Source organism: Stegodyphus dumicola, chromosome 4 (genome assembly GCF_044657685.1).
Source record: "Stegodyphus dumicola isolate Sdum_Otavi_A_Nest chromosome 4, ASM4465768v1".
NCBI lineage: Eukaryota > Metazoa > Arthropoda > Arachnida > Araneae > Eresidae > Stegodyphus > Stegodyphus dumicola.
In genome coordinates this window covers 68,389,157-68,416,653 of record NC_140771.1, presented here as the reverse complement: position 1 = coordinate 68,416,653, position 27,497 = coordinate 68,389,157, and the positions used below count along the sequence as shown (strand labels likewise).

Sequence of the window (27,497 nt, the reverse complement as noted above, 5' to 3'; positions counted from 1 at the left end):
ATTTAAAAATTCTTGACATTGTATTAAAATTATGAAAGTAGAATGTTAATTAAAGTATAAAATAACATGTAAAATGGTAAATTTTACTAAGTGCATTGTAAAATATATAACAGTAAAAATATACGAAAATATTTAAAAGTCATATCAGTTGAATAAATTGTGTAAAAATATATAACTAGGTAGGGGAATTTATTTAATTGATGTTGGTCATTTTGAAATCAGTACTATTATTAAGCATTATTAAGTTTAAGAAAAAAATAAATTCCAAACTTTTTTCTAATTTTTTAATGGATTTCATTTATATGTTTATGTTTGGGCATATACCCATGTATTACATTAGTTACAGTGGTTTCATTCAGGTAGCAGAGCTACCCAGATTTAGTAACCAAGCAAAGTATGTAAAAAAGTTTATTTGATAAAAGTCCTTTTCAAGTATTCGTTATTTAACTGTTATCAAACTTTCGTATTAGTGCAATCAAAATGTTCACGTATTTGACCTCTATAGACTGTGTAGAAATCTGACCTGAGATGGTAGTCAATGGCGTAACTACGGTCATTTGTATATATTGCTAATTCTCACTGGAAGACGTATGATGTCTGCCAAAACAAACAAACGACGAGAAGAAACAAGTTGCGCCCATTTTAACAAAACTTGGATGTTGGGTAAGTTTATTTCATACAATTATGTGTGAAGCCTTTTTTATTTGTATTACTAAATTTAGGTTATTTATCTGTATAAAAATATTCTGTATTTTATACGTATTAAAAGTCGAATTTTTAAATGCAATGGTTTTTACAAAGTTACTGGCGGTAATAGTTTTAAATTTCATGTGGGTTTTTATACCCTGCGATGTGATTAATTTTTTTCCTTCTTAATTATAATATAACGGAAAGTAGATTTGGGTATTACAGAATAGTAATTTTCACCCTGTGGGCAGCTGTAACATTTGGTGATAGAATTGAAATGTATTTTGATCTGTGTTATTCTTCACGTAAATTAAGTTAGTTTATTATTACACGTTAGTTTTGTATATTTCTTTGTAGAATAAATAAAATATATTATTCACTTCTGGGAAGGTTATGAGAAATGAAGTTTCAATCATTCTTACATATTATCTCTACTGAAAATAACTCTTATCCATATTATGGTAGTTTACTGTTTTTGAAGTTTTTTTACGTTTACAGTGTGGAATTATAATACAAAAATTAGAGAAGAACAAATGTAGTTGATTTACATTCTAAATCTTCATCAGTCATAAATATTAGGAACAAATTATTGATAGTCAAAAAATAAAAAAAGCGGACTGAGTGGTAATGAAAATAATGCAGTGTGTGATGAAATCATACATGAAAACAGAATATATGAGTCAAATAACAACTTATTAGATAGCATATAATTTTACATGTCAGGTAGAGTAATTAAGAGTTTCTTATTGAATAATGTGAAAAGTCTTTTGTTTCACTATAAAATGTGTATGGAATGTGTAAGTACGATATGTATTCAGTGTATTTTTGTTTCTCTGTGTAACAAACAGCTTCAACAGGTAGTGCTTAGGAGTTGAATGGCACTTAGAAGAGCAATGGAAGAGTAATTGAAACAGCTGGCTGGCAGCCTTTGCTACATTCAAAGAAGATATGAGAACAGGCAAAGAAGAAACGGAAGTGGCATCGGATCAGTTCAAAAAAAGATTGAAGCAGGTCAAGAGGAAATGGAAAGAGAAATTATTGGGTTAAAATATATTTTTTGATGGTACATGGATACCGAGTTGTGTAGTTCTTTGACTTGTTATTTTGGCTTTGCTGCTAAAATCACCGCTGCACGAAGACGAAATAACAAGTCAAAGAATTGCACAAACTCGATGCCCATGTACACATCAACCTATTTTCACTTAAAATAAAATCGGACAATTGCACACTAACTTGGCATTGTGCACTCCCTTGACTTTATCCATGTATACATCAATCTATTTTCACTTAAGTCAAAGGAGCATCCAATTCTGCAGTAGAGCCAAACAAAAAATACATAATCTCAATAAACTACATTTCAAATCAAACAATAAAATAAAATAAAAAAGGAAATTCATCTAATGCATCCAGGCATTGCACAAAGCAAATACCCACTTACTTATTTAGAAATTTCTGAGTCCTTCAAACTGTGGCATCCAAAATTCCTTAACAGCATCCAAAATCTTCCTAAAATTATCTGAACTAGAATCTGTATATCAGTGTCACCGCAAAAATGAGTCAAAAATATCCTCCAACATTCAACCATATGCATTTCTTTTCTACAAACAGGATACTTATAATAGCTAACTAAGTAAATCTTCGTTTACACATCAGTCAATTAATGCGCTTTTCCCCTTTTCGTTCCAAATCGTACAGAAATTCAAATTAATATTACAACATTCTACCGTCGAAACCACAAAACAAGCAATGTACTTCCTAACCAACACGCAGCATGAGCCCTTGCAAATCTTTTTACTGTCATTCAAAATTTATGGCAATATGCAATTGATTACATCATAATAGGGTGTCCATACTCAGGTTACCATAAATGAAACAACAACTTCGCGATAATACAAGGGGCACCCTTCAATCTACTCTTAACTAATTACTGCTATAATAGAAAGGAAATTTAATGTTCTTGAAGCCAGATTAGAGACTGTTGAAAACAGAGTTGGAGAAATTGAAGAAAGAGTTTTTGATGTCCAAAATTTAATGCATTTTAAACTTTTTGTCCTTAATGAAGATGATAAAAAGTTCAACTGTCATTAGTTGGAAAGCGTGTGTTAATTTACTTTACTAAATGTGAATGTATAAAATAGTTTTCCCCTTCTCACCATTACTTTTTTTCCAAGAGTTTTTTGAAATAGTCATTTAAATGATTATCGTAATTAATTTTCTATCCTCATAAGGTAAGTTTCAAGAAATCCATTAGCATTTATATATTGATTAATTTTAGGAGTTCTCATTAAACCAGTATGTCTTCTGTTTTCATTTTAGGACTAGGAAATTTGCAAACAATCCCAGCTAATTTACCACTGCAGTATTCTCCACCGCCATCTTTAGTTAGTCCTTTACCAAGCCCTACTCTTAAGTGTTCCGTGTCATGCAGCCCATCTCCTGCGTCGGGCAGTGGGAGCAGTACCGGAAGTACAAGTCCTGGAAGTACTTCTGACCCAAACTGGCAGTCAAATCACGCTAGTGTTCGTGAGCGCAATGCTGCAATGTTCAACAACGAATTGATGAGTGATGTCCACTTTTTAGTTGGTCCCAAAGGAAGTGCCCAAAGAATTCCAGCACATAAATATGTGTTGGCAACTGGAAGCTCAGTTTTTTATGCAATGTTCTTTGGAGGTTTGGCTGATAACGAATCAGAAATTGAAATTCCTGATGTGGAACCTGCTGCCTTTTTGACACTTCTGAGGTAACATTTTCAAAATTTTTATCGAATCTTTTCATTTTGCTGTTAGTTCATCAATAACATATTTAAATTTTGCATATTTATATGTACAGTCAAAAGTTTTTAATCCGCACTCGTCGGGCGATTCCAGATTATAGATCATCAGTTTAAATCTAGTAAGATGGCATGCAGAAATTATAAAATTAAAAATATGAAACCGTAATTTATGAAATAAAGAGCAATTATGATCTAAAGGGTATCAAAATTTACGAAAAAAAAAAGCTTAATATTTATTTGTTTACTTTATTAAACATTTCTTTTAACATGCGCATGCGTAAAGCATACATTACGCATAGTCGAAATTAGAAAATTGCAACCAGAAATTTATTTGATGTGTATTCATTATATTTATAATGACGAGGAATTTGATTAAAATCATATCAAAGACAGAGTACATTGAGATGAAATACTACATTTAGTAAGGAATTATAAGCCGAATAAAATAAAAACATCTGCCCTGAAGATAAGGATAGTGCTGACAGATCAACTTCCAGTTCATTGCGCGCTGCTACGTCCCCGCCACTCCGCAGAGCAGTGTGAAATTGATAAACAGATTTCGGAATGGTTAGAGAAACAGAGAATATGCCTTTATCCATTTTTTGCAGCAATTTCACTTTTTGTTTGATGAACATCGAAACATGCTTTCTCTTTGTAGATCCTTTGACAGCTCCTGAATCAGAAATTCTTTTTGACATAATCGAAAGTTCAAGCTTACTTTTATAAAATTGCTCTAACAGTCTGCAAAAAATAATAAGCCGCATCCAATTCAAATATTAAGGAACAATGTAATCTGCAACATTAACTGAAATAGATAATTTTAGTTTAGCTTATACCGTCCATTATACATTAAACGCGCATGCGTAAACGTATTAAGTGCATGCATAAATGCATATGCGCTTGTGTAAAGGTATTATGCACATGCGTAAACGCATATGCTTGCGCTTACACGTGCGCAGAAGGTTTGTAGCTTTGAGGTGCGGATTGTAGATCATTCCAGATTATGGACATCCGGATTAACGACTTTTGACTGTATAATAGATTTTCAAACTTTAACATGAACCATTCGTTTTATGTTTTTCTGTTTCTTTTTTCTGAGTTAAATTACAGTAGAAGTCCATTAGTCTGGCATCCAACAGTCCGGAATGCCCGATAGTCCGGCATCGCTCCGGAAAATTGTAAAAATTTTGGTTTTCTCCAAAAGTGTGTCTTTAAAGCAAATAAAACCGCGCGAGAGCTATTCGGAAGTTTTCGGGGTAGTTCGAGATCATCCGGAAGCGCTCGGTATTGTTCAGAAACAATTAGCGGCTGGCTAGTCTCAGCTGTCACAACAAATTCAGGTGCAGTGCAGCTCCGTTAATCAATCACGAAGCGCCTTCGCCATTTTTTTGTGCGTTGTTGTTTTGTGTCCTTTCACATCGCAGTAAATGTAACTTTTGAAACTGTTTATAAAAAAAGTGATTTTCGTTCTAACTGTACAGTGACCATGTTTTCAAAACCTAAGCCTTCGAGTTCAAAAGGAGAGAAACGAAAACACGTAACACTGACTCTCAATCAGAAACTAGAAATCATCAAACGGCTAGAAAAAGGCGAGAATAGAAATGTTTTAATGAATGAGTTTAATATTGGCTCATCAACTATTTATGACATTAAAAAACAAAAAGATGAACTAATGAAGTTTGCTTCTCGATCGGTAACAACTGAAAAATTGGCTTCTAGACAAACATTAAAAAAACCAAAACTGGAACAGCTAGATAGTGTATGGTTCAAATGGTTTAGTGCAGTACGTTCTGAAGGAAAGCCGGTAACAGGGCCAATGATTGTTGAAAAGGCAAAGAAATTCGGCCAAGATTTAGGAGTTGCTGAAAGTGAATGTAATTATTCTGATGGTTGGCTCAGAAACTTTAAGTTTCGGCATGGAATTCGAAGACTTGATGTAACTGGAGAAACCCTTTCAGCAAACCAAAACTCTGCAGAAAAATACAAAGACGAGTTTGAGAAAATCGTGGCTGATAATGATTTAATACCTGAAATGTAATATGAAATGTTTATATGAAATGTAAAATAAACTTTGTTGTATGTATTTGCATACTGTATTTTTAGTTTAATTATTAACCTAATTGTTCGTATAATTACCGCCCAATAGACCGGAATTTTCGGTAGTCCGGCACCAAGCCGGTCCCGAACGTGCCGGATTATCGGACTTCTACTGTACCTCATAATGAATAATGTGAATTAAACCATTTCATTACCTTAAAATTTCTGTATGGGAAGAATAATAGCAAATCGTTTCAAATGAATATATAAAATTTCAACAATTAAGTGTTTCTGTTTATAGCATATACATGTAAGGATTGTTAATTTAAAACAGTAGTAGGTGGAATGTTATTGCACACTAAAAAGTGAATGATTCTTCTCTTACATGGATTTTGTTTGTGGAGGGTTGTGGTTCATATTTTAAATTTTATAATTGCTGCATGCCATCTTACCAGATTTAAATTGATGATCTATAATCTGGAATTGCCGACGAGTCCTTTTGACTGTATAGTACAAAGTCCGTAATCCGGACTTGTCGGGACTTTGGTGACTTCAGATTAGGGGTTTTTCTGGATTATAGATCATCAATGTAAATCTGGTAAGATGACATGCAGAAATTATACAATTAAAAATATGAAACCATAATTTATAAAATAAAGAGCAATTATGATCTAAAGGGTATCGCATTTTTACAAAAAAGAAGCTTAATATTTATTTGTTTACTTTGTTAAACATTTCTTTCAACGTGCGCATGCGTAAAGCACACGTAATGCATGCGTGTAATGTATGCGCATTCTCTACGCGCATGCGTAAAGTTTGTGGCTTTGAAGTCCAGATTATAGATCATTCCGAATAATGGACGTCCGGATTACAGACTTTGTATATATATATATATATATATATATATATATAGCTGAGTTCATGAATTTAGTGCAAAAACCAAAACATGATCTTGACCCAAACGTAAAGGCATTTGTGTGCTATTAAGTATTTTATCATTATTGCAATTTTGTTTCATTCTGTTTCTTTCACATTGCAGAAAATATTTCCTTTGCAACACAGTGCTTTGCTTTTGTAAATCTTGCAATTTCTGGCTAAAAAATTTCAAGATTTTTAGATCTCTCGATGTGTTGGTTTTTACTTGAGGTCATACTTTCGAGTGCAAAGATTTTTTTTTTTTTAAACAGACAACACATCATTTGCTTGTTTAATGAAAATCTTTTCATTTTGTGTAATATCAGTAAAGATTCATGGATTGATTGCAACAGTTCATCAAGATCATGACTTGTTTTTCGTAGATGTATAAGACTGTACGACCTTCCCTATCCATTCATGAGTTCGATACTATGTATACAGCAGTCATGAAAAGGGGTAAAAAATGCCATCAGATATCAGTGCTGATAAGCCAGATATAGCAATCTTGTGACAGGAAGTAACAGGTGCAAAAAATATATGAGAATAATTGAGTACAAATCTGTGCAACAACCTAGAATTATTGCTAATTGAAAGAATTAAGTGATAGAATAATGGGATTTTAAAATACGAAATTGACAGCAAGAATTATTAGATTTAAAGAAGAAATAAATATGTTAAAGCAATTTAAATGGAATTAGATGAGCAACTGGGGGGGGGGGGAACTAGCCTAGAAAGCAAGAAAAATGTTACACCCAAAATCTAAGGTCTTTTTTTCCATAAACATTTGCCGCAAGGCGTGCTGGGAAAAGAATTCAGACGGCCGTTAATCACGCCTTCTGATAACATGATCATTTTATTTTTAACAACTTGCCTCCCCCCATGAACCACAGGGCATTCATTTAACTTGTATATAAACAGTATACATTCATACTACAAAAAACATTTGAGTTCTAGACACAAGAAAAGAATATATAATCTAAATAACTGAAAATTCAAATGAAACATTAAGCAATTTAAGTATAACATTATCAAATTTAAAAAAAGCAATATTCACCTTTTTATTAGATCATTCAGTGGCCCCCTGAGAGAGCATACCATGACTCTGTGAACTTAAGTACATTTTAAATTATTAAATTTGTGCATGGAAGTTACTAGAATTACAAATTTTAGCAGAATAATTGAAAAATAATAAACAGCTATGAAAAGATATACACACAATACATATGTGTAAATTAATAATGAAGATTAACACTTTAGTTCTGATGTTCTTAATTGTACAAAAGTTGTACAGGACGTCTGATAACCGATGACTCGGTTTTTACCTTGCAAGCTCCCACCTTACAATCTCTTCCAGGAAATAACTCAGGGGTTTTCCCTAATGTCCAGAAATTTCGGGGTAAATGATCCTCCTTAACTAAAACTATATCATTAACTTTAAATTCGGGAACATTATTCTTAATCAAACTTGAATGGGCAGATCTTAAATTCAATAAATACTCTTTTTTCCACCTGGACCAAAAAGAACTCATTAATTTTTGGCGATAATTATCAAAGAATTCCTGGAAGAAAAATTTGAATCAAGATAAAGTCTCTCTGAGGGCAACAATGATATTCTTTTTCCTAAAAGGAAATGCCCTGGAGTTAAAGCATGTGGTTCATCTAAGTCACTTCCAACATGGGAAATTAGTCGAGAGTTAATCATACCTTCAATTTCAATAAGAACAGTTTGCAACTGCTAAGTAGTCAGAGATGACTTTCCAAAGATTTTCCATTGAGCGACTTTCACGGAACGCACTATGCATTCATAAAAGCCTCCCCACCAGGTTGCTGTTTTCGAAATATACAGTCAAAAGTCGTTAATCTGGACACCCATAATCCGAAATGATCTATAATCCGGACCTCAAAGCTACAAACTTTCTGCGCATGCGTCAACGCATAATGCGTTCACGCATGCGCATAGGCATTTACGCATGCGCGAAATACCTTTACGCATGCGCGGAATATCTTTACGCATGCACATATGCGTGTGCACATGCGCATAATATGTTTATGCATGTGCATTTAATGTATAACGGACAGTATAAGCTAAGCTAAAATTATCTATTTCAGTTAATGTTGCAGATCGCGTTGTTCCTTAATCTTCGAATTGGATCCGGCTTATTATTTTTTGCAGACTCTTAGAGCAATTTTATTAAAGTAAGCTTAAACTTTCGATTATGTCAAATAGAATTTCCGATTCTGCAGCTGCCAAAGGATCTATCTACAAAGCGAAAGCATGTTTCGATGTCCATCAAACAAAAAGTGGAATTGCTGCAAAAAATGGATAAAGGCATATCCTTTGTTTTTCTAAACATTCCGAAATCTGTTTATCAATTTCACGCTGCTCTGCTGGGGGGGGGACATCGCGGCACGCAATAAACTGGAAGTTGATCTGTCAGCACTATCCTTATCTTTAGGGTAGATGTTTTTATTTCATTTGGCTTATAATTCCTTATTAAATGTAGTATTTCATCTCGATGTACTCCGTCTTTAATATGATTTAAATCAAATTCCTCATCCTTATAAATATCATGAATACAAATCAAATAGTTTTCTGGTTGCAATTTTCTAATTTCAGCTATGCATAATGTATATGCTTTACGCATGCCCGCGCTGAAAGTGTTTAATAAAGTAAACAAATAAACATAAAGCTTTTTTTTTTTTGTAAATTTTGATACCCTTTAGATCATAATTGATCTTTATTTCATAAATTACGGTTTCATATTTTTAATCTTATAATTTCTGCATGCCATCTTACCAGATTTAAATTGATGATCTATAATCCGGAAAAACCGATAATCCGGAATCGCCGAAGTCCCAATGAGTCCGGATTAAAGACTTTTGACTGTACTTCCATTTAATTCCAGTGGCACCATAAAAATTTTTTACTTCTGGATGATTCATTACTGACCAAATTTGCTTCAGCTCAAGTTCAGCACGTTTAAAAGTGCGTGCAATGTCGTAAAAGATCACAGAACACAAGCCCCTTCAAGATATAAAACGTCGGAAGGCAAGCAAAAATACATCTGCAGTCATATTAATGACTAGTTCCAGATGAACACTTCTTGTAACAGCACAGGTTATCGATAGAATATATTGTTTGTTTTTACTATCTTTCACAAATAACTGACCAGCATAGTCGATCCCAATTACTGTAAATGGGGCTGATTGCTCCACTCGAAGAGCTGCTAATGGAGCAACCATCTGATCTCCTGGAGAAATGCTGAATCTTTTGCAAATAACACATTTACCTAGAAGAGATTTTATAACTTGTCTGGCCTTAAATATCCAGTCTCTTTTTTTTTCTCTCATCTGCACCAGCGTATGAGATATGCCGGAATGAAATACTTTATTATGGGATTCCTAAATCAGTAATTCAGTGAGTTTAGATTTTGACAGTAGTATAATAGGGTTTTTTCATCCATAGATAAATAAGTTTTCTCAAGCCTTCCTGCCACTCACAATACATCTTCATAATCCAAAAATGGGTTTAAGCACAACGACTTGGAGTCTTTTGGTAAAGGCTTGCCATTTTTTAAACAGTTAATTTCCTCAGAGAAAACGTCCCTTTGAACAGCTTTAACCCAAAACTGTTCAGCACGATTATATTCTTCAGTAGTAACAGGACCCGTTGTACTAGTTTTCCTCCTAAGAACATCAACAAACCGCAATTCCCAAGAAGCCACCTGCAGTAGTTTGCGTAAGCAACTAAACTTATTAACATCAATTATTGTTTGGAAACAACAACTTCTGAACTAATTATAGCAGAATATTTATATTCAGCTTCAAGCACCTTGTCTATTGAGTCGTATTCAAATCTCTTCGGCTGGGGCCAAGTATTCTCCAAGTACAATAACCATTTTGGGCCCTGCCACCGTTTTTTTGAAGTTAGCAAATCTTTACTAGTTAACAAGTCCTTTACCAGTTAGCAAATCTTATTAACAAGTCCGTGGGATTTTCTTTACCTATACAGTGTTTCCATGCACTGGGATCTGTAGTTTCATGAATTTCTAATAGTCTGTTTGAAACAAATTGTTTCCACTTAGATGCCGTGCATTTTATCCAGTGTAGCACAATTGTTGAATCACTTCATAAAATAATCTTTTCTAAATTTTTAAAAAGATTCTTACAATATTTGGCTAATCTTGCTGCAATTATTGCGCCCATTAATTCTAGTCGGGGCAAGGTCACTTTTTTAATTGGCACAACTTGTGATTTGGAAGCTATGAAGCTAGTTTTAAAAGTGCCATGCGATGTCCTAAGTATGCAACTGCTCCAAAAGCTTTTAATAAAGCATGAGAGAATATATGAATCTGTAAATTTTCTTCCCTCTTCAGATTTGTGCCATGAAAATAATGTCGAGGAATTTTCAAATTCTGATGTTCTTTAATTTCATTACACCATGCTTGCCATTTTTCTTTAATTTCTCGGAAAACATCTCGCCTCATTCTACACCTAACTCCCACAGCTCTTGTAACATACACTTCACTCGAACTAGAAATGGAGAAATAAGTCCAGGTGGATCAAATATTTTTGCGGCTGTGTGTAGAACGTTTCGTTTAGTACATTCATTAATATCCAACATGGATACTTAATGTGTCTTCAATATTATTCCAACTGAGTCCTAATACAGTCAAAAGTCTTTAATCCGGACTCGTCGGGACTTCAGTGATTCCGGATTATCGATTTTTCCGTATTATAGATCATCAGTTTAAATCTGGTAAGGTGGCATGCAGAAATTATAAAATTAAAAATATGAAACCGTAATTTATAAAATAATGAGCAATTATGATCTAAAGGGTATCAAAATTTACAAAAAAAAGCTTAATATTTATTTGTTTACTTTATTAAATATTTCTTTCAACGCGTGTATGCGTAAACCATACATTATGCATAGCTGAAATTAGAAAATTGCAACCAGAAAGCTATTTGATTTGTATTCGTGATATTTATAAGGACGAGGAATTTGATTTAAATCATATTAAAGACGGAGTACATCGAGATGAAATAATACATTTAATAAGGAATTATAAGCCGAATGAGATAAAAACATCTGCCCTAAAGATAAGGATAGTGCTGACAGATCAACTTCCAGTTCATTGCGTGCCGCGACGTCCCCCCCCCGTTATGAAATTGATAAACAGATTTTGGAACAGTTAGATAAACAAAGGATATGCCTTTATCCATTTTTTGGAGCAATTCCACTTTTTGTTTGATGGACATCGAAACATACTTTCGTTTTGTAGATCCTTTGGGAGCTCCAGCATCGGAAATTCTATTTGACATAATCAAAAGTTCAAGCTTACTTTTATAAAATTGCTCTTTCAGTCTGCAAAAAATAATAAGTCGGATCCAATTCGAGGATTAAGGAACAACGCAATCATCAACATTAACTGAAATAGATAATTAGATAATTTTAGCTTATATCATCCGTTATACATTAAATGCGCACGCAAAAATGTATTCTGCGCTTGTGCATGTGCATATGCATATGCGCAGTCGTAAAGGTCTTACGAGCACGCGTAAATGCGCATGCGCAGAAAGTTTTTAGCTTTGAGGTCCGGATTATAGATCATTCCGGATTATGGGTGTCCGAATTAACGACTTTTGACTGTACTTTTAAATGTGAGTCAGAATATTCATTTCTTTTGATTAATGAATTAGAATTCTTCCATAAATCTCTCAGTTCTTTAGTGTCAAATTTTCCTATATTCATGTTTGCATCCTTTAAAATTAAAACAGCATCACAAGGTAACTCATAAGTTTCTTGAACAGTGGAACTTCCATGAAAAAGATTATCCACATAAATAGAACTAGTCAACATTTCATATGCAAGAGGGTGTGTATTCTTGTAAGTATTAAAATGAGTTTTAATTGTTGCAGCCAAAATGTAAGAACAAGTGACGCCAAAACAATGTCTATTAAAAGGATACATGGTTATGGGTTGGGTTATGTCGAAGTTTTTATAATACAGGAAACATAAATAATTCCAGTCATCTTTCGTGACTTGAATTTGAAGTAATGCCCGTGCAATATCTCCACAGAATCCAATTTTATGTTCTCTAAACTCCAAAATAATATCTAAAAGATTAGCATTTAAATTCTTTCTGGGAAGGAGACATTCATTAAGACTATTACAACTTCCTTGTTTATTGCTGGCACATAAACTACCATAGTTTTAGTACTAGAAGAATCTTCCCTGAAAACTTCTGTATGAGGCATTACATATCCAGTGAAACAACTATTGTTGCACATTTCAATAACCCCGTCATTTAGTTGTTCCTTCATAACTGCATTGTATCTCTCAAATAATAACTCAGCAGCCTTAAACTTCTTTCTAATGCAACAAATCTTTTTATTGCGATTTCTAAATTACTAGTCAAATTTTAACGTAAAGTCTCAGACTTCCATAAAAGTGGTGACTCGTTCCTTCCGTTTATGAACTGTAACTGTGCTTTGAATTTTGTAATATTATCCAAGATTTTCTCTTTTCCATTCTCAAGCAAATAGGATTGAATTCTAAAGAAATAGGTCCACAAACATTTCAAATACTTCTTGGGATTTTGGCATCATGAAAAAAAATCACATTATCATCACTAGAAAATTGAACGTGATTCTTGAAGGAAGACCATGTTGTCTAGTTTTGTCATTTTTATTCGCATCACATACAAAAAGCATATTAGACTGAAAAATCCAAGCGTAATTAATCCCAGAACAATAATTCTTCCGAGATTAACAATAATGTGTAATAATCCAAGAACAACAACAACAACAACAAAAAAAAAAACTACCTAGGCTAGCGAGCAAGAAAAATGTTACACCAAAAATCTTAAGTCTATTTTTCCATAAACATTTGCCACAAGGCCTGCTGAGAAAAGAGTTCAGATGACTGTTAATCATGCTGTTTAATCTTATGATCATTTTATTTTTAAGAAGTATTAAATCCATTATAATTTTTACTATATACATTTCTAAAATTTGGCGGCACAATGGTTGAGAATCACTGGTTTAAGGTGTTATCAACCATAATCTCAAAAGCTTAAGTATGTTTGTAATATTTCTTTTAACTATAGCAGTAATTTTTAAAAATTTATAAACTCCGAGAACCACTTGATCTTCATTTTGCTAGACCTGTAACTATTAATTGTAAAGTTTTGTTTAGTACAAGGTAAGCAAATATTTTCATAATTTATAAGCACTTTATGTATCTCGATGCAAATTATTTGAATCTCAAATTAGTTTGCAAATTTTGGAAAAATTAGCTGTGTTAATTACAGGAAAAGACGAGAGAGTGTGTCAACTTCATCATTAATAAGGCATATTTAAAAGTAAAATATAGTTACTACTAAAATGTAATAATTCTTTGCAACTTACCTGGGACATTTGACTGTGTCTGAAATGCATATCCATAAAACTGGTTTGACTTACAAACAATTGAAACTTATTTTCTTATGTGCAGAAAAGTCTGTGCATAAATATGCTGTGCAAAAGGGTAGAACTTATCTGATGGTATTTTTTGCCAGTTCTGTATACAAATGTAAGCAGATGTCAGAAAAATAATTCAGTTTTTATACCAACACAAACACATTAGTGGAATTTACCAAATTTTCAGAATGCAGCAAACTCTGGCAGTCATATGCATAGTAATTCATTAGAGTTTAACATAAAAAATTTTCCCTTTTTTCATTCATTTTTCTTGTACTCCAAGCTCTAACAATTTGTTAGGTCATGTTATTATTTGTCTTAAGCTCAATTTTAAAGTATGTGCTTGTGAGGTTTGCCTGTAAAGAAAGTGCAGTAAAGTTTCTGTAGAAATTGATCTTATTTAATTAAAGTATACAACATGTAAGTATGTAATAAGTAAGTGTTTCCAGAAGTGTAGTTTGCATATCACCTGGGGAACGAGAAGAATTTGGAGGGGAGGTACTCCCTGCACCAAGCTTAGAACATTGGGTAAATATGCATAGCTGAAGCAAAAACAATGAAATGAAGGGTAACCCAAACTATGAAAAACACAGGAAATAATTTGGGAGTGGGAATTTATTAACACGGACATCAGCAGCAGCTAAACAAATTGGAGACATTCAAAACATGTGGAAAACATGCATGGCAATATCAAAACCAGAATTTTTCATTTGAAGAACCTCACGAAAACTGAATGAACCAATAAGAACAAATGCATCTGAAAAAACAAATGCCAGAATGTGGTGGCAAGAGTTGCTTATGAAAGAAAAGACAGGAGGAAAGATGAGGGATTGCCATATTAGCAAACAATGACGAGCACACACAATTTTTAATGTGTGGCTTTGTATGCATGCGTAGCCATGGCGTCGCTGGGTGCTGTGATTCTGTGCATTCCCATACTCCATGGCCTTGTTAACAGTGTCACACAAAAAGTTCCAATACCTACACACTGAACTGTTACAATGCACGCTTGTGTATTTTTCGATTTCTTGCAATAGGAAAGTTTTGTTATGTCCTTTAGTAAGCCCTATTGAATTTGACAATTCACATTAAATATAATTTTTATTTTTATCCCTAGCATTCAAGATTATGGATTGCTGGTTGAATCTAATTGTTCTGTTTGTCTAAAGGTGCATCAAAGAGGCTTTCGAAAAACAACAACTAAATTTATTTACGAGAAAAAATAAAAATTCAAATAGTTGAAAATATATTATTAGGCATTTCTGCCTTCCATGGTATACACCTTTAAAATCCTGCCTGGCTATTGGAACATACACAGCACTCTCTAGCCAAATTGCACAGGAAATATATAACATTATGCATTACAGGTTAATGAATCTACTGGTACTGCAAATTTTGCAAATGGCATCTGTTAGAAGAAAAAGGATTATGAAATTCAATGAAAGCTTTTTATTTTGCCAACCTTTATCAAGTCATATAACAGGAGACGTTATCTTTAATGTTATGAATAAGTTTATGCAAGAGAAATAAAATTCATTGGAATAGATGGATTGGAATAAGCACTGAGAGAGCAAAAAGTATGGTCAGAATTAATAAAGGACTTATTTGCAAGAATTCAGAATGTTGTCCCATATGTCATATCTACACATTGTTGCATATACAGAGAGGTTTTAGCAACACATTAGATGCCTACTGGTCCACAGAAAGTTCTGAGTGAAGCATGAAAATCATTAACTATATTAAAGGCCTGAATGCATGACTTTTTTCACAAATGAGTGAAGAAATGGGAAGTAGTCATACTCGGTTCTTTTTCATAGCGATCTTTGTTGGCTGTCTTGAGTGAAAATTCTAAACTGGTTATTTGAACTACGCTAGAAACTGTTTACATGACTGGAAATGGCTCTAAATTGGCATACATAGTAGATATAATCACTGTTTTAAATTCTCTCAACTTATCTTTGCAAGTCAAAGAAAGTTCTTTATTTCATGTTCAAGATAAAGTGAATGCTACCATGGCAAAAGAGAATTGGTAAAGGGTGAAGTGGACTCTTTTTGCTCTCTTTATGAGTTTATAACAAGTTCGGCTGGTAAGACTGTTGCTGATACTCTGCAGTGTATAATACAGCATTTAGAGAATTCACAAGTAGGCTAGAAAAATTATTTTCTGATTCAAAGAAAAATAACTGAATAAATAAGATATCCATTCAACGTTAATACAACATCGATGCTAGAAGGAATCGCATGTGGAAGAAGAGCATTTTTTGAAATTAGCTTCAGACTGGTTCTTGAAAAATAAACATGAGTTTACTTTAACATCATTGTGGTTGCAAATTCAATGTGTGTACCCAGTTTTAATTGAGAAAGTCCTGAAATACATCTTGCTTTTTCCAACTGCATATCTATGTGAAGTTGCTTTTTCTTCATTTGTAGACAGTAAGCCCACCCCCCAAAAAAGGGAACAGATTTTTTTATGTGGAGCTGCATCCCAGATTAAAATTAACAATAAGGGAACCAAATTATGATGATCTGTTGTCTGAACATAAACAATTTCGCCCTTATCATTGATTATAATAAATGATATTTATAAGTTATATTTTCTTTTATTTGTACTTTACTATGAAAGAATTTTATTTTTCATTTATTTTTATTTTGTATGTGTATTAAAAAAGGAAAAAATTTTTGTTTGTTGTTAGATTTATTTTATTAAAGTATATGATTTTTTTTTAATGAGGGATATTCAGTATTACAAAAATTGTTGAAGGGGTTACACAGATGTAAAAAATTTGGGAAGCACTATAATAAAGAATTGGTACTTTCCGATCACCCACACTCTTTCGAGGTGACTATTTTTCCTTTATCTTGGGGTGATCCTCAGTAAAACTTTCTCATGGTACCCACACAGAACATCTATTCTTAAAAAGTTTTGAGTTAGTAAAGCTACACTTCACCTCTTAATTTCTTGAAACAGTGTACTTTCAATAGATAACAAGTTGCTTATTTATAAAACTGTATTGTGTCTCATACTATGCTATGCTTGCCCTGTTTGGGCATATTCATGTAAATCATGTAGAAAAAAGTTACAGCAGGCACAAAATTGTGCTCTAAGACAGATCACCAACTCGCCCTGGTATGTTCGAAATCAGAACTTCAGGATGAATTAGGCCTTGAACAACCGAAATATTTTTATGGTAGGCTTGCCCGGAATTTTTATGCTAACCTTCCAAGTATCAACAACCCTGTTATAAGGGTTTACGATTATGATGCGAATGACCCAAATAATTGTAAACGGCCTATGGCCATACTTAGTACACATATTATTTAAATTGACATGCATTACTTGTATTGTACATTTGTGACTTATGTTATAATTTAAGTGCACCAGTTGACTCGCACTATCTGTATTGTATGTATGTATGTATTGTATGTATTATATGTGTCTCTAGACTCAGGTTAAAGCCAACTTGTTTTCCCTTTCTCAGTTTTCCTCAGATGGTATTTTTAGGTTTTTATTGGAACTCGGCACACACTTTATTTCTGCTAGAATTACCAGTTATCTCATTCTCCTTTTGCTAAAAAATTATAATAATTAAAAAAATAATTATATTTTGTGTTAGTAACTCATGACAGCATTCAAAACAATCTACATGTTTGACAAGGGGTAGGGTCCTTGGCCCAGGCAGCCTGGTGCTACACCACTTCCCATGTGCGAGAGGTGACTATTTTTTGTTATGATAAGATGCAGAAGACAACAGCCATTTTCAGATAAGGTTATACACTACAAATTGTATGCAACAGCAACAGATTAACAAAATTAAAAAAACCCCAAATATCCATAATGAATTCTGTTCCCCTCCTATTTGTACTGTTCTCTCCATGTAGGCTCCATTTAAAAAAACCAGAGAATTGCAAAATCTTGGCATTTTCACAGATTTGCACTGCACACACTGTCAGTTCTTCTCATGTACACTGTGGTCCGTTTTCATTTAAAAAAAGAAAAAAAAAAACTGAAATTTTTCAGATTTTAAATTACGTTCAAAGGGGCGTTTTTTTAACGTTTTGAGTGTTACCTTTATTTATTAAATATCATGTTCTTTGCACTTAAACCATAAAATTCAGTTCAAGAGCAATATCGCAAAATAATGTTAAATTAAGCATATCTTTAGAATTTCCGATATACACAGTCTCGCGAGCTGGAGATAAAAGTATTTTTTTTCTATATAACGTTGCCATTTCTCGCTTTTAAAGCATTGAGTTTGTAAATCAAAAATTCGTTAAAGTTTTACAAAATATAAAATCTATAATAAAACAAATTCCAAATTTGGGATTTCAGATGCCCATATTCGCAGTAGGATTTCGTCATTCAAAATTCGATGGCTCTATGTATCATTGTTTTATCACAATGCGAGAAATAGACAATCATTTATGCAGATTTTTCATTATTTAATTTCTTCAAATATAATGCAGGACTAACATTTTGTGGCAACAGTTTGAAAAGTGAACCGACGTTTATGAGTCCGACGCAAAATGCCAAAACGAAAGCAATAGTCTTTCGGGACTGAAATCCCTTTGGACTAAAAAAAAAGAGAATTTCACAAATTTGGCATTGTACATGCTGCTCTTTTCCCACGCATACTGTTTTTGCTTATGCAAACATCAGAGAATTGCCCAAACTTTGATCCATAAAATTTGATCAGTTACAGAGTGCAACTTCATAGAATGCAAGTTTTTTCATTCTCTTCTGTTATGCAAAACACACTATTTTGGGTTCTTTTTTGTCAGCTGGGAAACCCCACAATCTCATTATAGTTTCTTACATTAAAAAAAAAAGACATTTAGTGCATCAAAAATAAATAATCCTATTGAATTTGAAGGTGGAAGTGTGGCCTTTGTTGTACCACTATATCTTGGCGACCTAGTACATTTTCTACTATTTAATTGTAGAATATACTTCTACAATTTTTGTAATACTTAAGAATACTTTTTAGGGAGAGGGGTAGATAAAAAGTACCTTATATTTATAAAACTTGTGTGATTTCTTCAAGTTAGAAACTTCAGTCATTTATACAATGAAATCATGTAGTCCTTAAAAAAATGTTTTGCATATAAAATAAATCCATTTTTAAAATTGATGTAAATCACACAAATGCTCATTTAATGTTCTTCATAGTTTAGTCAGTTTCTTCACATGTGTTAATTTTTCTCCCCTGTTTTTTAGGTTCCTTTACTGTGATGATATAAATTTGGAAGCAGATACGGTGTTGTCCACGTTATATGTTGCAAAAAAATATTTAGTGCCTCACTTGGCTCGAGCTTGTGTTGCATATTTAGAGACTAGCTTGACAGCAAAAAATGCATGTGTATTGTTAAGTCAAAGCCGTCTGTTTGAAGAACCAGATTTAATGCAGCGTTGTTGGGAAGTAATTGATGCCCAGGCTGAACTTGCATTTGCTTCAGAAGGTTTTGCCGACATAGATTATCGTACACTTGAATCAATTTTATCTAGAGAAACTCTGATGATAAAAGAGTACACATTATTTCAGGCTGCACTAAACTGGTCAATGGCTGAATGCATTCGTCAAGATCTTGAACCAACAACTGAAAATAAAAGACGGGTTTTGGGTAATGCGCTGCACTTAATACGAATCCCTACTATGTCTCTTGAAGAATATGCAAATGGTGCTGCTCAGTCAGGGTTACTGACCTTGCAGGAAACAAAAGATATATTCTTGCATTATACTGCAAATAATAAACCTACTTTGCCTTTTCCTATAAAGCCACGAGTTGGCCTGAAGACACAAGTTTGTCACCGCTTTCAGTCGTCAGCTTACCGTAGTAATCAGTGGAGGTACCGTGGAAGATGTGACAGCATTCAATTTTCTGTGGATAAGCGTATTTTTATAGTTGGATTTGGATTATATGGATCTAGTAATGGGGCTGCTGATTATTCAGTGAAGATTGAGCTGAAAAGAATGGGAAAAGTTTTAGCTGAAAATAAGACAAATTTTTACTCGGATGGCTCTAGCAATACCTTTAATGTTTATTTTGAGCATCCTATACTTGTAGAGGCAGACACTTATTATACAGCATCTACTGTATTAGATGGAGCAGAATTAAGCTACTTTGGCCAGGATGGTGTCAGTGAGATGACTGTAGGTTGCATCACTTTCCAGTTTCAGTGTTCATCTGACAGCACCAACGGGACTGGAGTTCAAGGTGGTCAAATACCAGAGCTAATATTTTATGGTCCGAGCCAAGATTCGTGACTCGAAAAGAAAAGTGGAAATGCATATAGTGGTTTTCGTAAGAACACTGCTTCATTTGTAGTTGATCCATACTCATGCTTTTTTTCTGTTTTATTTTCGTGTATGAAACATATATTTATGTCATGAATGTATCAATTGTATTTTATTATAGAATTTCTTAGAACGTCTCAAATATCAAATTATATTTGTAGATTTTTCTTTTATATTTGAGCTATACTTTGTGAACTGTTTGTGGTAAAATTTATTTGAGAGTATTTCTGACTAAAACCTTATTATAGTTATATTCATTAAAGAAATTTGTGTAAAAAGTTACATTTCAAAGGCATATAATTATATATCAAGTATGCTAGTATCACTTAGCGTTATAGAATAAATTTTATTGTTTGAGTGATATAAGCATGAACCAATACTTCTCAATCATTTGAAATTTTATTTTAGAATACAAACCGCATATATAAAGTATTTTTAAGAAAGTTTTATATTAATTCTTCTTCCTTTATTATAATATGCCTGTCTTTTGTGGCAAATGTATTTTAATGGATCTTAAAACTGACAAATTAGAAATCATTAAAACTAAGATAATTGGTCTAAATTGAAATTAACTACATATAAAATGTACTGAGGAAAAGGCTAAAACAAATGGCAATACGTCTAATCAAATTTTCTGTTGTGCCCCAAATGGTGAAAATTCGATAGTATTGTAAACTGAAATGAAGCAAAACTGATTACAAGGAAAAACAGCAAAAAAAGGCTGAAATAGAGCACTTATTGGAAAGCCTTTGAAAAAAAGGCTTAAAAAGTGATGGAATGTTGTAAGAAAGGAAGCATTATTACGTTGTGAAACCTTGAAAGTTATTTAAAAACATAACTAAATTTTCAGGGGTAATCCATTTAACTAGCATTACATGCTTGTATATTGCATTGCAGTGAGACAAATGTTTGCCTTGTGCAGTTTGCTTTTGGTTAGTAATTTTTTTAGCTAAGAAAAGAAAACTAAAGATTTTCAGTTTTGGCAAAAATATGTAAATAAAAATTAAATTAAAAAGAGAATATCATTCAGTATTTGTTTTATGCAAAGACTGCAGAAAAATATGTCTTTGATTTTGAAGTAGCTGGCTGATTTAAAGATTTTTCGTAGGGAGGGGTTGTGTGTATGTTCTCAACTGAATAGAAGTTGAGCAAACTGCCTTCAGTTTTTAACATCAATTACAGCATTACTAAGCCTCAACTTTCAGCGTTGAAGATGGCAAGTACAGAAATTAGATGTATGGCCGTGATGAGTACAAATGATGATGATTTTTCATCTTTCTACCTTATTTCATCTTACCTTTATCTCTGACTTAAAAATCTTTTGTCACTTTCATAAATCATTGTCATTGCTGCTACTTTTCTTAGTACATTATCATTTGCATTTTGAAAGGGAAAATTATACTGCCTATATGCTTTTCATATAATTTTAGTGATGATTTAGGTTATGGTGTTTGGTATCATGCGATATAATCCCCCCTTCCTTTTTGAGGGGGTGTTGGAGAGAAGATTTTTATCTTTGCAAATAATTGGTAATTACTTCTTTATGCTATGCAAAAATTTTCACAGGAATATCTTCTTTTTGTTAACCGGTAGAAACCTGTATTGGAATCAAAGTTTATATCTGAATTATAATTTCTTTCTTGTCGTGCACCATGCGAGATTTCTAGTATCATGAGTGTTTAGTTCCATCTGTTTAATTGTGATTAAATTGTTTTCCCATTTTCCTACTATCATTTTATCAAGTAGTTTTTATTGAAGTTCGTGTGTTGTGTAATTATAATTCTCATGATTGCGGGCAAAAAATTATTTTTTGTTTTTTCATATTGTATTTGTTCTGGTATATTAATTTAAATGTGGTAAAAGGGCCAACCTTTTACCAAATTAGAACTGGATGTCATTATTCTGTTGTGTTTTGTATGAATGATAGGAAAACTGTAGTTATTAAAGAAGTAAATTACTAAAATTCTTTGCAATTATTTTAAGTATTGGCTTATAATCAAGTGAAAAATCAGAAATGTAATGAAGTTCTGTAAAACTGCTTAAAAGCATCGATACATATCCAGGTCAGTTATATTTAAAGTATGAAAAATTTCTGCATTCATTTACTAAATTTATGGAATATTCTGAAGTATGAGTAATAAATCATTTATCAGTTTGGTACAGTATTTATATATAGTAGTACAGCAATTAAAATAACTAAACAAAATTAGTTAAGTTTTTTTTTATTTTTAAATCATGTGCATCTCAAAGTATCTTATACAATTACTTGATGTAGCATAAACATAGATGATCTGGTGTTTCATAAAGAATGTAAAGAACATAACATTTATTTTTCTAATATTTTTTAAAATCTATTTTACCTCTGTATTGGAGCATGAAATTATATAATTATTTTGGGACTTGTGTTTCAGAAAATGTTATCTATTATTGTTATGTTTGTATTACAACTAGTCAAATAAGATATTTCCTTTATACTTTCTACAAAATAATCTACAATCTAAATTATAAATAATAACTTTATTGTGAAAACACTGTATGTAATTTTGTATATTTAATTATGGTAACTATTGATTTTTAAGTTGCTTCCTGAGGTTAAGTACAAGCTAATATTCTAAAGACATGAATGAATTTTAAGAAGTGAAGTTATTGGAGTGTTCAGAAACAAAGTGAATTAAGTTTTATGCACATAAGAGAACAAAATTTTGTGTCAAAGCTATTATTGTTAAATTAATACCCTTGAATAAAATTATTATTTTAAGATTTTTTTAAAACAAATATGACATTAAATTTCAAATTATCGGATTTGAAATGAAGTTCTTTGAGCAAACATTACACATGTATTTACTGATACATGCATGCAACATTATGCAGTATTGATACATACAACATGTACTTTGCAAGGAATTTTTAAATGTACTTTGCATTTTTGTTGAAAGTTTGAATTTTTATCTTATAATAAAATATTTAAAGCATTTTATGAGCTTTTATACTATTCTAAGCTGTATAATTTCATAAAAAATAAATCCTACCATTTAAAAAAGTGCTCATTAAGTTAATTAAATTTGCTTAGTGGGAACATTTTTAAAGCTATAAAATATTCATCTAATTAAATGAAAATATATAATGTAAATTGCATATTCATTGGCTTAAATAAATAGTATAAATGTATTTTAAATGTTTTATTATTATACAGGCTGGCTGCTAATTCATGGTACAGACTTTGAGGGCTGGTACAGGACACTGTAACAATCACATTTTGTATAGGAATGTATGGTCAAACATAAAGCGTTGAAGCGCAAACACAGGAAAAAACAAAAGATAGAGAAATTGTTATATTTTCATAACCTTTTTACAAGGTGGATATTAATTTACAAAATGTGATTGTTATTGTGTCCTGTACCAGTCCTCAAAGTTTGTGCCATGAATTAGCAGTCACCCTGTATAAAGTATTTTTTGCACTGAAAATATATGCATTCAATTTTTTTTCTTTTTTTTAAAGAACAAACATTTTTATGGATTGAAAAGAAATTGCTAAATATGATTTTGTTACATAAAATAAGTTTGTTAATTATACTTGTAGAATGCCAAGGATAGAAACTGGGATTTTTAAGTATCTTCAGAAGCACCAAAAAGTCGTAAAAGACAAAATATTTGCCAAAGTTTTTAATTCATTAAAAATGTTAATAAAGAAATTTTAATCTTTTAATTAATTGAAATTAAAATTTGAGCATTTTCTTTTTAAAAATAAATTTGAATTTATTTTTTGTATTGATTGAGTCGATTGTTGATTCATCATTTCAAATAATTTTTTGTGTTACTAATACATATATATCTATCTACACACACACACATACAGTAAATAGTCTCTAAAAAAACTACCTGCAGTTCTAAACAATTTTGATCTGTGGAGACAGCCATCCTAGAGAAGCTGACTCTAAGTAATGCCAGTTATAAATTTGTGCAATTGATCTGTGCTATTCAAGGATGATAAAATCTGTTAGAAAAATTCATTAAGTAGAATCTCTTATTTGCAGCAATAGAACTTTGACAGTTCTGGATATGAGGTTCTTCTGAATGATTGAATACATGTTTATAGAATGTACTTATTCATGTTTTGTAATGCTATCTGTGGTAACTGCAGTATGTGAAATCTGTCGATTGCAATTTAAATAAATAATATTGAAAGTTGTACAAAATTATAATTTATACACATAATTTTATATTTAAAATAATTAAAGAGCATTTTAAAATTACCCATTTAATGTCATCATGTCAAATCTGCATTCCTTCATCAGTATACTTTCCATGTAACTTTCTTGTTCTGTATATCATCTTTATCCTCTCCTTTCTTATCATCCTTTCCAAGATCATGTTTGATTATTTTTCACCATCTTAAAGAAATCTTCTTAATCATCTTAAAGAAACATGATAGAAATAGAATTATCTACATTGACCCAAGCCTGTGCCTCCTCTCACTGTTAACATTCTCTGAATATATAATGAAATCCATGATGTCAGGCCAAGTGTGCTGAAATTGTTTTAAAACTAAAAGTTTTCATCATTTTACTCGTCAACTACGAACAAGATCATAGGCCGCCAATTTATGCCAATAGTGACATAAAAATGATGCTTTTTTCCTCTTTTGAGCAAGAGACAAAGTAATTCTGGTGTTTTTCATGATATTTCACGTTATTTGTTTTTGCGAAAATCATAGACAGTCTTTCAAATTTCATTCATCGATGCATAAAAGGGAATTATTAATTCATCTTTATGTTCTGAATAATTCTTTGGTCCATTGTTTGGATAAATCTTGTTATATTGGTCAGCTGAAATATAACATAAATTTTCACGTTTAAATCTTCAGATTGTAAGCTAAGTAGACTAACAGTATGTGTTTTAATGAGATCTAATAGAATAAAATATAGCTAAAAATAAATATCCTAAAAGTAGTTGATTATGATAAACATTTAATTTTTTTTAGGTTTGATTTCTGAGAATATGCTCATAAATTAGCATTTTTAACCTGAAAAAGAGCTTTTTTCATCCCCTTAAGAAAAATTTAATTTATATCATTTGTTGGTGTATATGTAAATATGTGAGCATGCATATTGCTTATCCTTAAATGTAATTGAAAATTATGTCCTTTTTGATTTTGTTGGAATTTTAAATGTAAATTAATATATAGTAAGTTTGCATTGAAACTGGAGAAAAATAAGTATTTTGTAAGTGATCTGATTTATAAAGTACAGTCAAAAGTCGTTAATCCGGACTCGTCGGGACTTCGGCGATTCCGGATTATAGATCATCAGTTTAAATCTCATAAGATGGCATGCAGAAATTATAAAATTAAAAATATGAAACCATAATTTATGAAATAAAGAGCAATTATGATGTAAAAGATATCAAAATTTACAAAAAAAAAAAAAAATTTGTTTATTTTATTAAACATTTCTTTCAATGTAAGTTGTTTAAGTTGCTCTTTTATGTGCTAATACTTTCTCTTTAATTCTATAAACAGACATAATTTCTTGTTCAATTACAAAGTTCCGCTATTCAAGTCCCGTTAATTGCTGTGCCGAGAATACCGACTAACTTGTCAATCGAAATTTTTTCGTTTTCACTAACCTCTCTGTCACATTCTTCATGTCTTTATCCATTTTTTGCAGCAATTCCACTTTTTGTTTGTTGGGCATCGAAACATACTTTCGTTTTGTAGATCCTTTGGAAGTTCCAGCATCAGAAATTCTATTTGACATAATCGAAAGTTCAAGTTTACTTTTATAAAATTGCTCTTAGAGTCTGCAAAAAATAATAAGCCGGATCCTATTCGAAGATTAAGGAACAACGCAATCATTAACATTAACTGAAATAGATAATTTTAGCTTAGACCGTCCATTATACATTAAACGCGCAGGCAAAAACGTATTCTGCACTTGCGCACACGCATATGCGCAGTAGTCAAGGTCTTGCGCGCACGCGTAAAATGCCTGTACGCATGTGCCAACGCGGCGCATGCGCAGAAAGTTTTTAGCTTTGAGGGCCGGATTATAGATCATTCCAGATTATGGGTGTCCGAATTAACGACTTTTGACTGTATTGTATTATTTGTAATAATATTATTGATTATAGAGTTTGAACTAATAAGTAAAATAAGCACTTCTCTTAATAATTATTTTGGAAAAATCTTAAGTGCTATGTAATTTTCAAAAATAGGAAAATGTAAATATTTATTGTTGTTTCTGATATTAAATTTTACTTATGTGAATGGAAGAATGTATGTAGCAATAGTAAAGCTTGCATGGGGAATAAACAATTTGACATTTAGATAAATGTATTAGTGGTTTTTAGGAGTTCTTTGAAATCATATAACTTGCTAATTATTATAAAAGTGATTTTCATATCTCATTTCTGAACATTTTTAAAAATTATATATTAAAAGTAAAATTATAGTGTGGATGTCAGGTGGTGTAAAAAATTGCAAGCCACTGAATTTATCAGATGAAACGTACTGTTTAAGCTTTGTCATAAAATTACATTTTTGGAGGAGTCTTATTAATTCTGAATATTTTAGATAAAAAATATTTGTCCAGTTCTTTGTTGGTTCTTGTTAAAACTTAAATTCTAGTCGTGTTTGTTACCTCATTTTGTCCTGATTATATGGCTAATGTAATAATCCTTGCTATCTAAGAAAGTTTTTAAGTAGCCTTTTTTCTTTTATTGATGAATTGTATGTGTTTATAATTATAAATAATAGTGTAAAAATATCCTTTAATCATGATCCTGCCAAAATATATGCTTAGATATGTGTTTAATATTTTTCTTTCTCAGATAAAATTTACTGCTTACTAATATATTTAACATGTTTATAAAACTTTTGTATAGACTTTGGTCTCTGCTTTGTGTTAGAATCGCATATATTTAAAAATACTATACTTTGTATTTCTTTTCATGTCTGATTTTGTTACATTCATACTGTATAAAAATTATAGTGCACTTGCCATTTTAAAATTCATTTACAATTATAAAAATTTTGATCTTTTCTCGTGAATATATATACATATAATTGATGAATAACTACTGTGGTGATGGCAAAGTGCATTATCAAAATTATTTTATTACTTTAAAATTGATTTGAATGATTATTATACTGAAATGGCATTTCTAGCATGATAGCAGTTGCTATGTAGTTTTAAGTAATATGTAAGAATCTTAAAAAATAAAGATATATTAGAACTGATTTGGTTTGTGAATTTTTGAAAAATAATTAAAACTGAATTTCTTTATTTGGGAATACTGCATTTCCTTCCATATTCCCACCCGCCGTTTTC

The 27,497-nt window shown here is 31.7% G+C and overlaps 1 protein-coding gene across 1 annotated transcript; it reads left to right on the top strand.

The window, feature by feature from the left end:
• The first annotated feature begins 317 nt into the window (after positions 1-317).
• On the top strand, positions 318-27,406 carry LOC118202271 (BTB/POZ domain-containing protein 6-B-like). The gene is made up of 3 exons (XM_085815039.1): positions 318-663; positions 3,004-3,427; positions 19,092-27,406. The coding sequence occupies exons 1-3, from the start codon at positions 591-593 to the stop codon at positions 20,137-20,139; spliced, it is 1,545 nt and encodes a 514-aa protein (XP_085671165.1). The 5' UTR covers positions 318-590; the 3' UTR covers positions 20,140-27,406.
• The last annotated feature ends 91 nt before the right edge of the window (positions 27,407-27,497 follow it).

What these genes read in the sequence shown, in the direction of transcription:
- LOC118202271 (XM_085815039.1), top strand. Translation starts at nt 591, where the DNA reads ATGATGTCTGCCAAAACAAACAAACGACGAGAAGAAACAAGTTGCGCC. An exon ending in TAACAAAACTTGGATGTTGG is followed by an intron (nt 664 to 3,003) that starts GTAAGTTTATTT and finishes TTTTCATTTTAG; the next exon opens with GACTAGGAAATTTGCAAACA. An exon ending in GCCTTTTTGACACTTCTGAG is followed by an intron (nt 3,428 to 19,091) that starts GTAACATTTTCA and finishes CCTGTTTTTTAG; the next exon opens with GTTCCTTTACTGTGATGATA.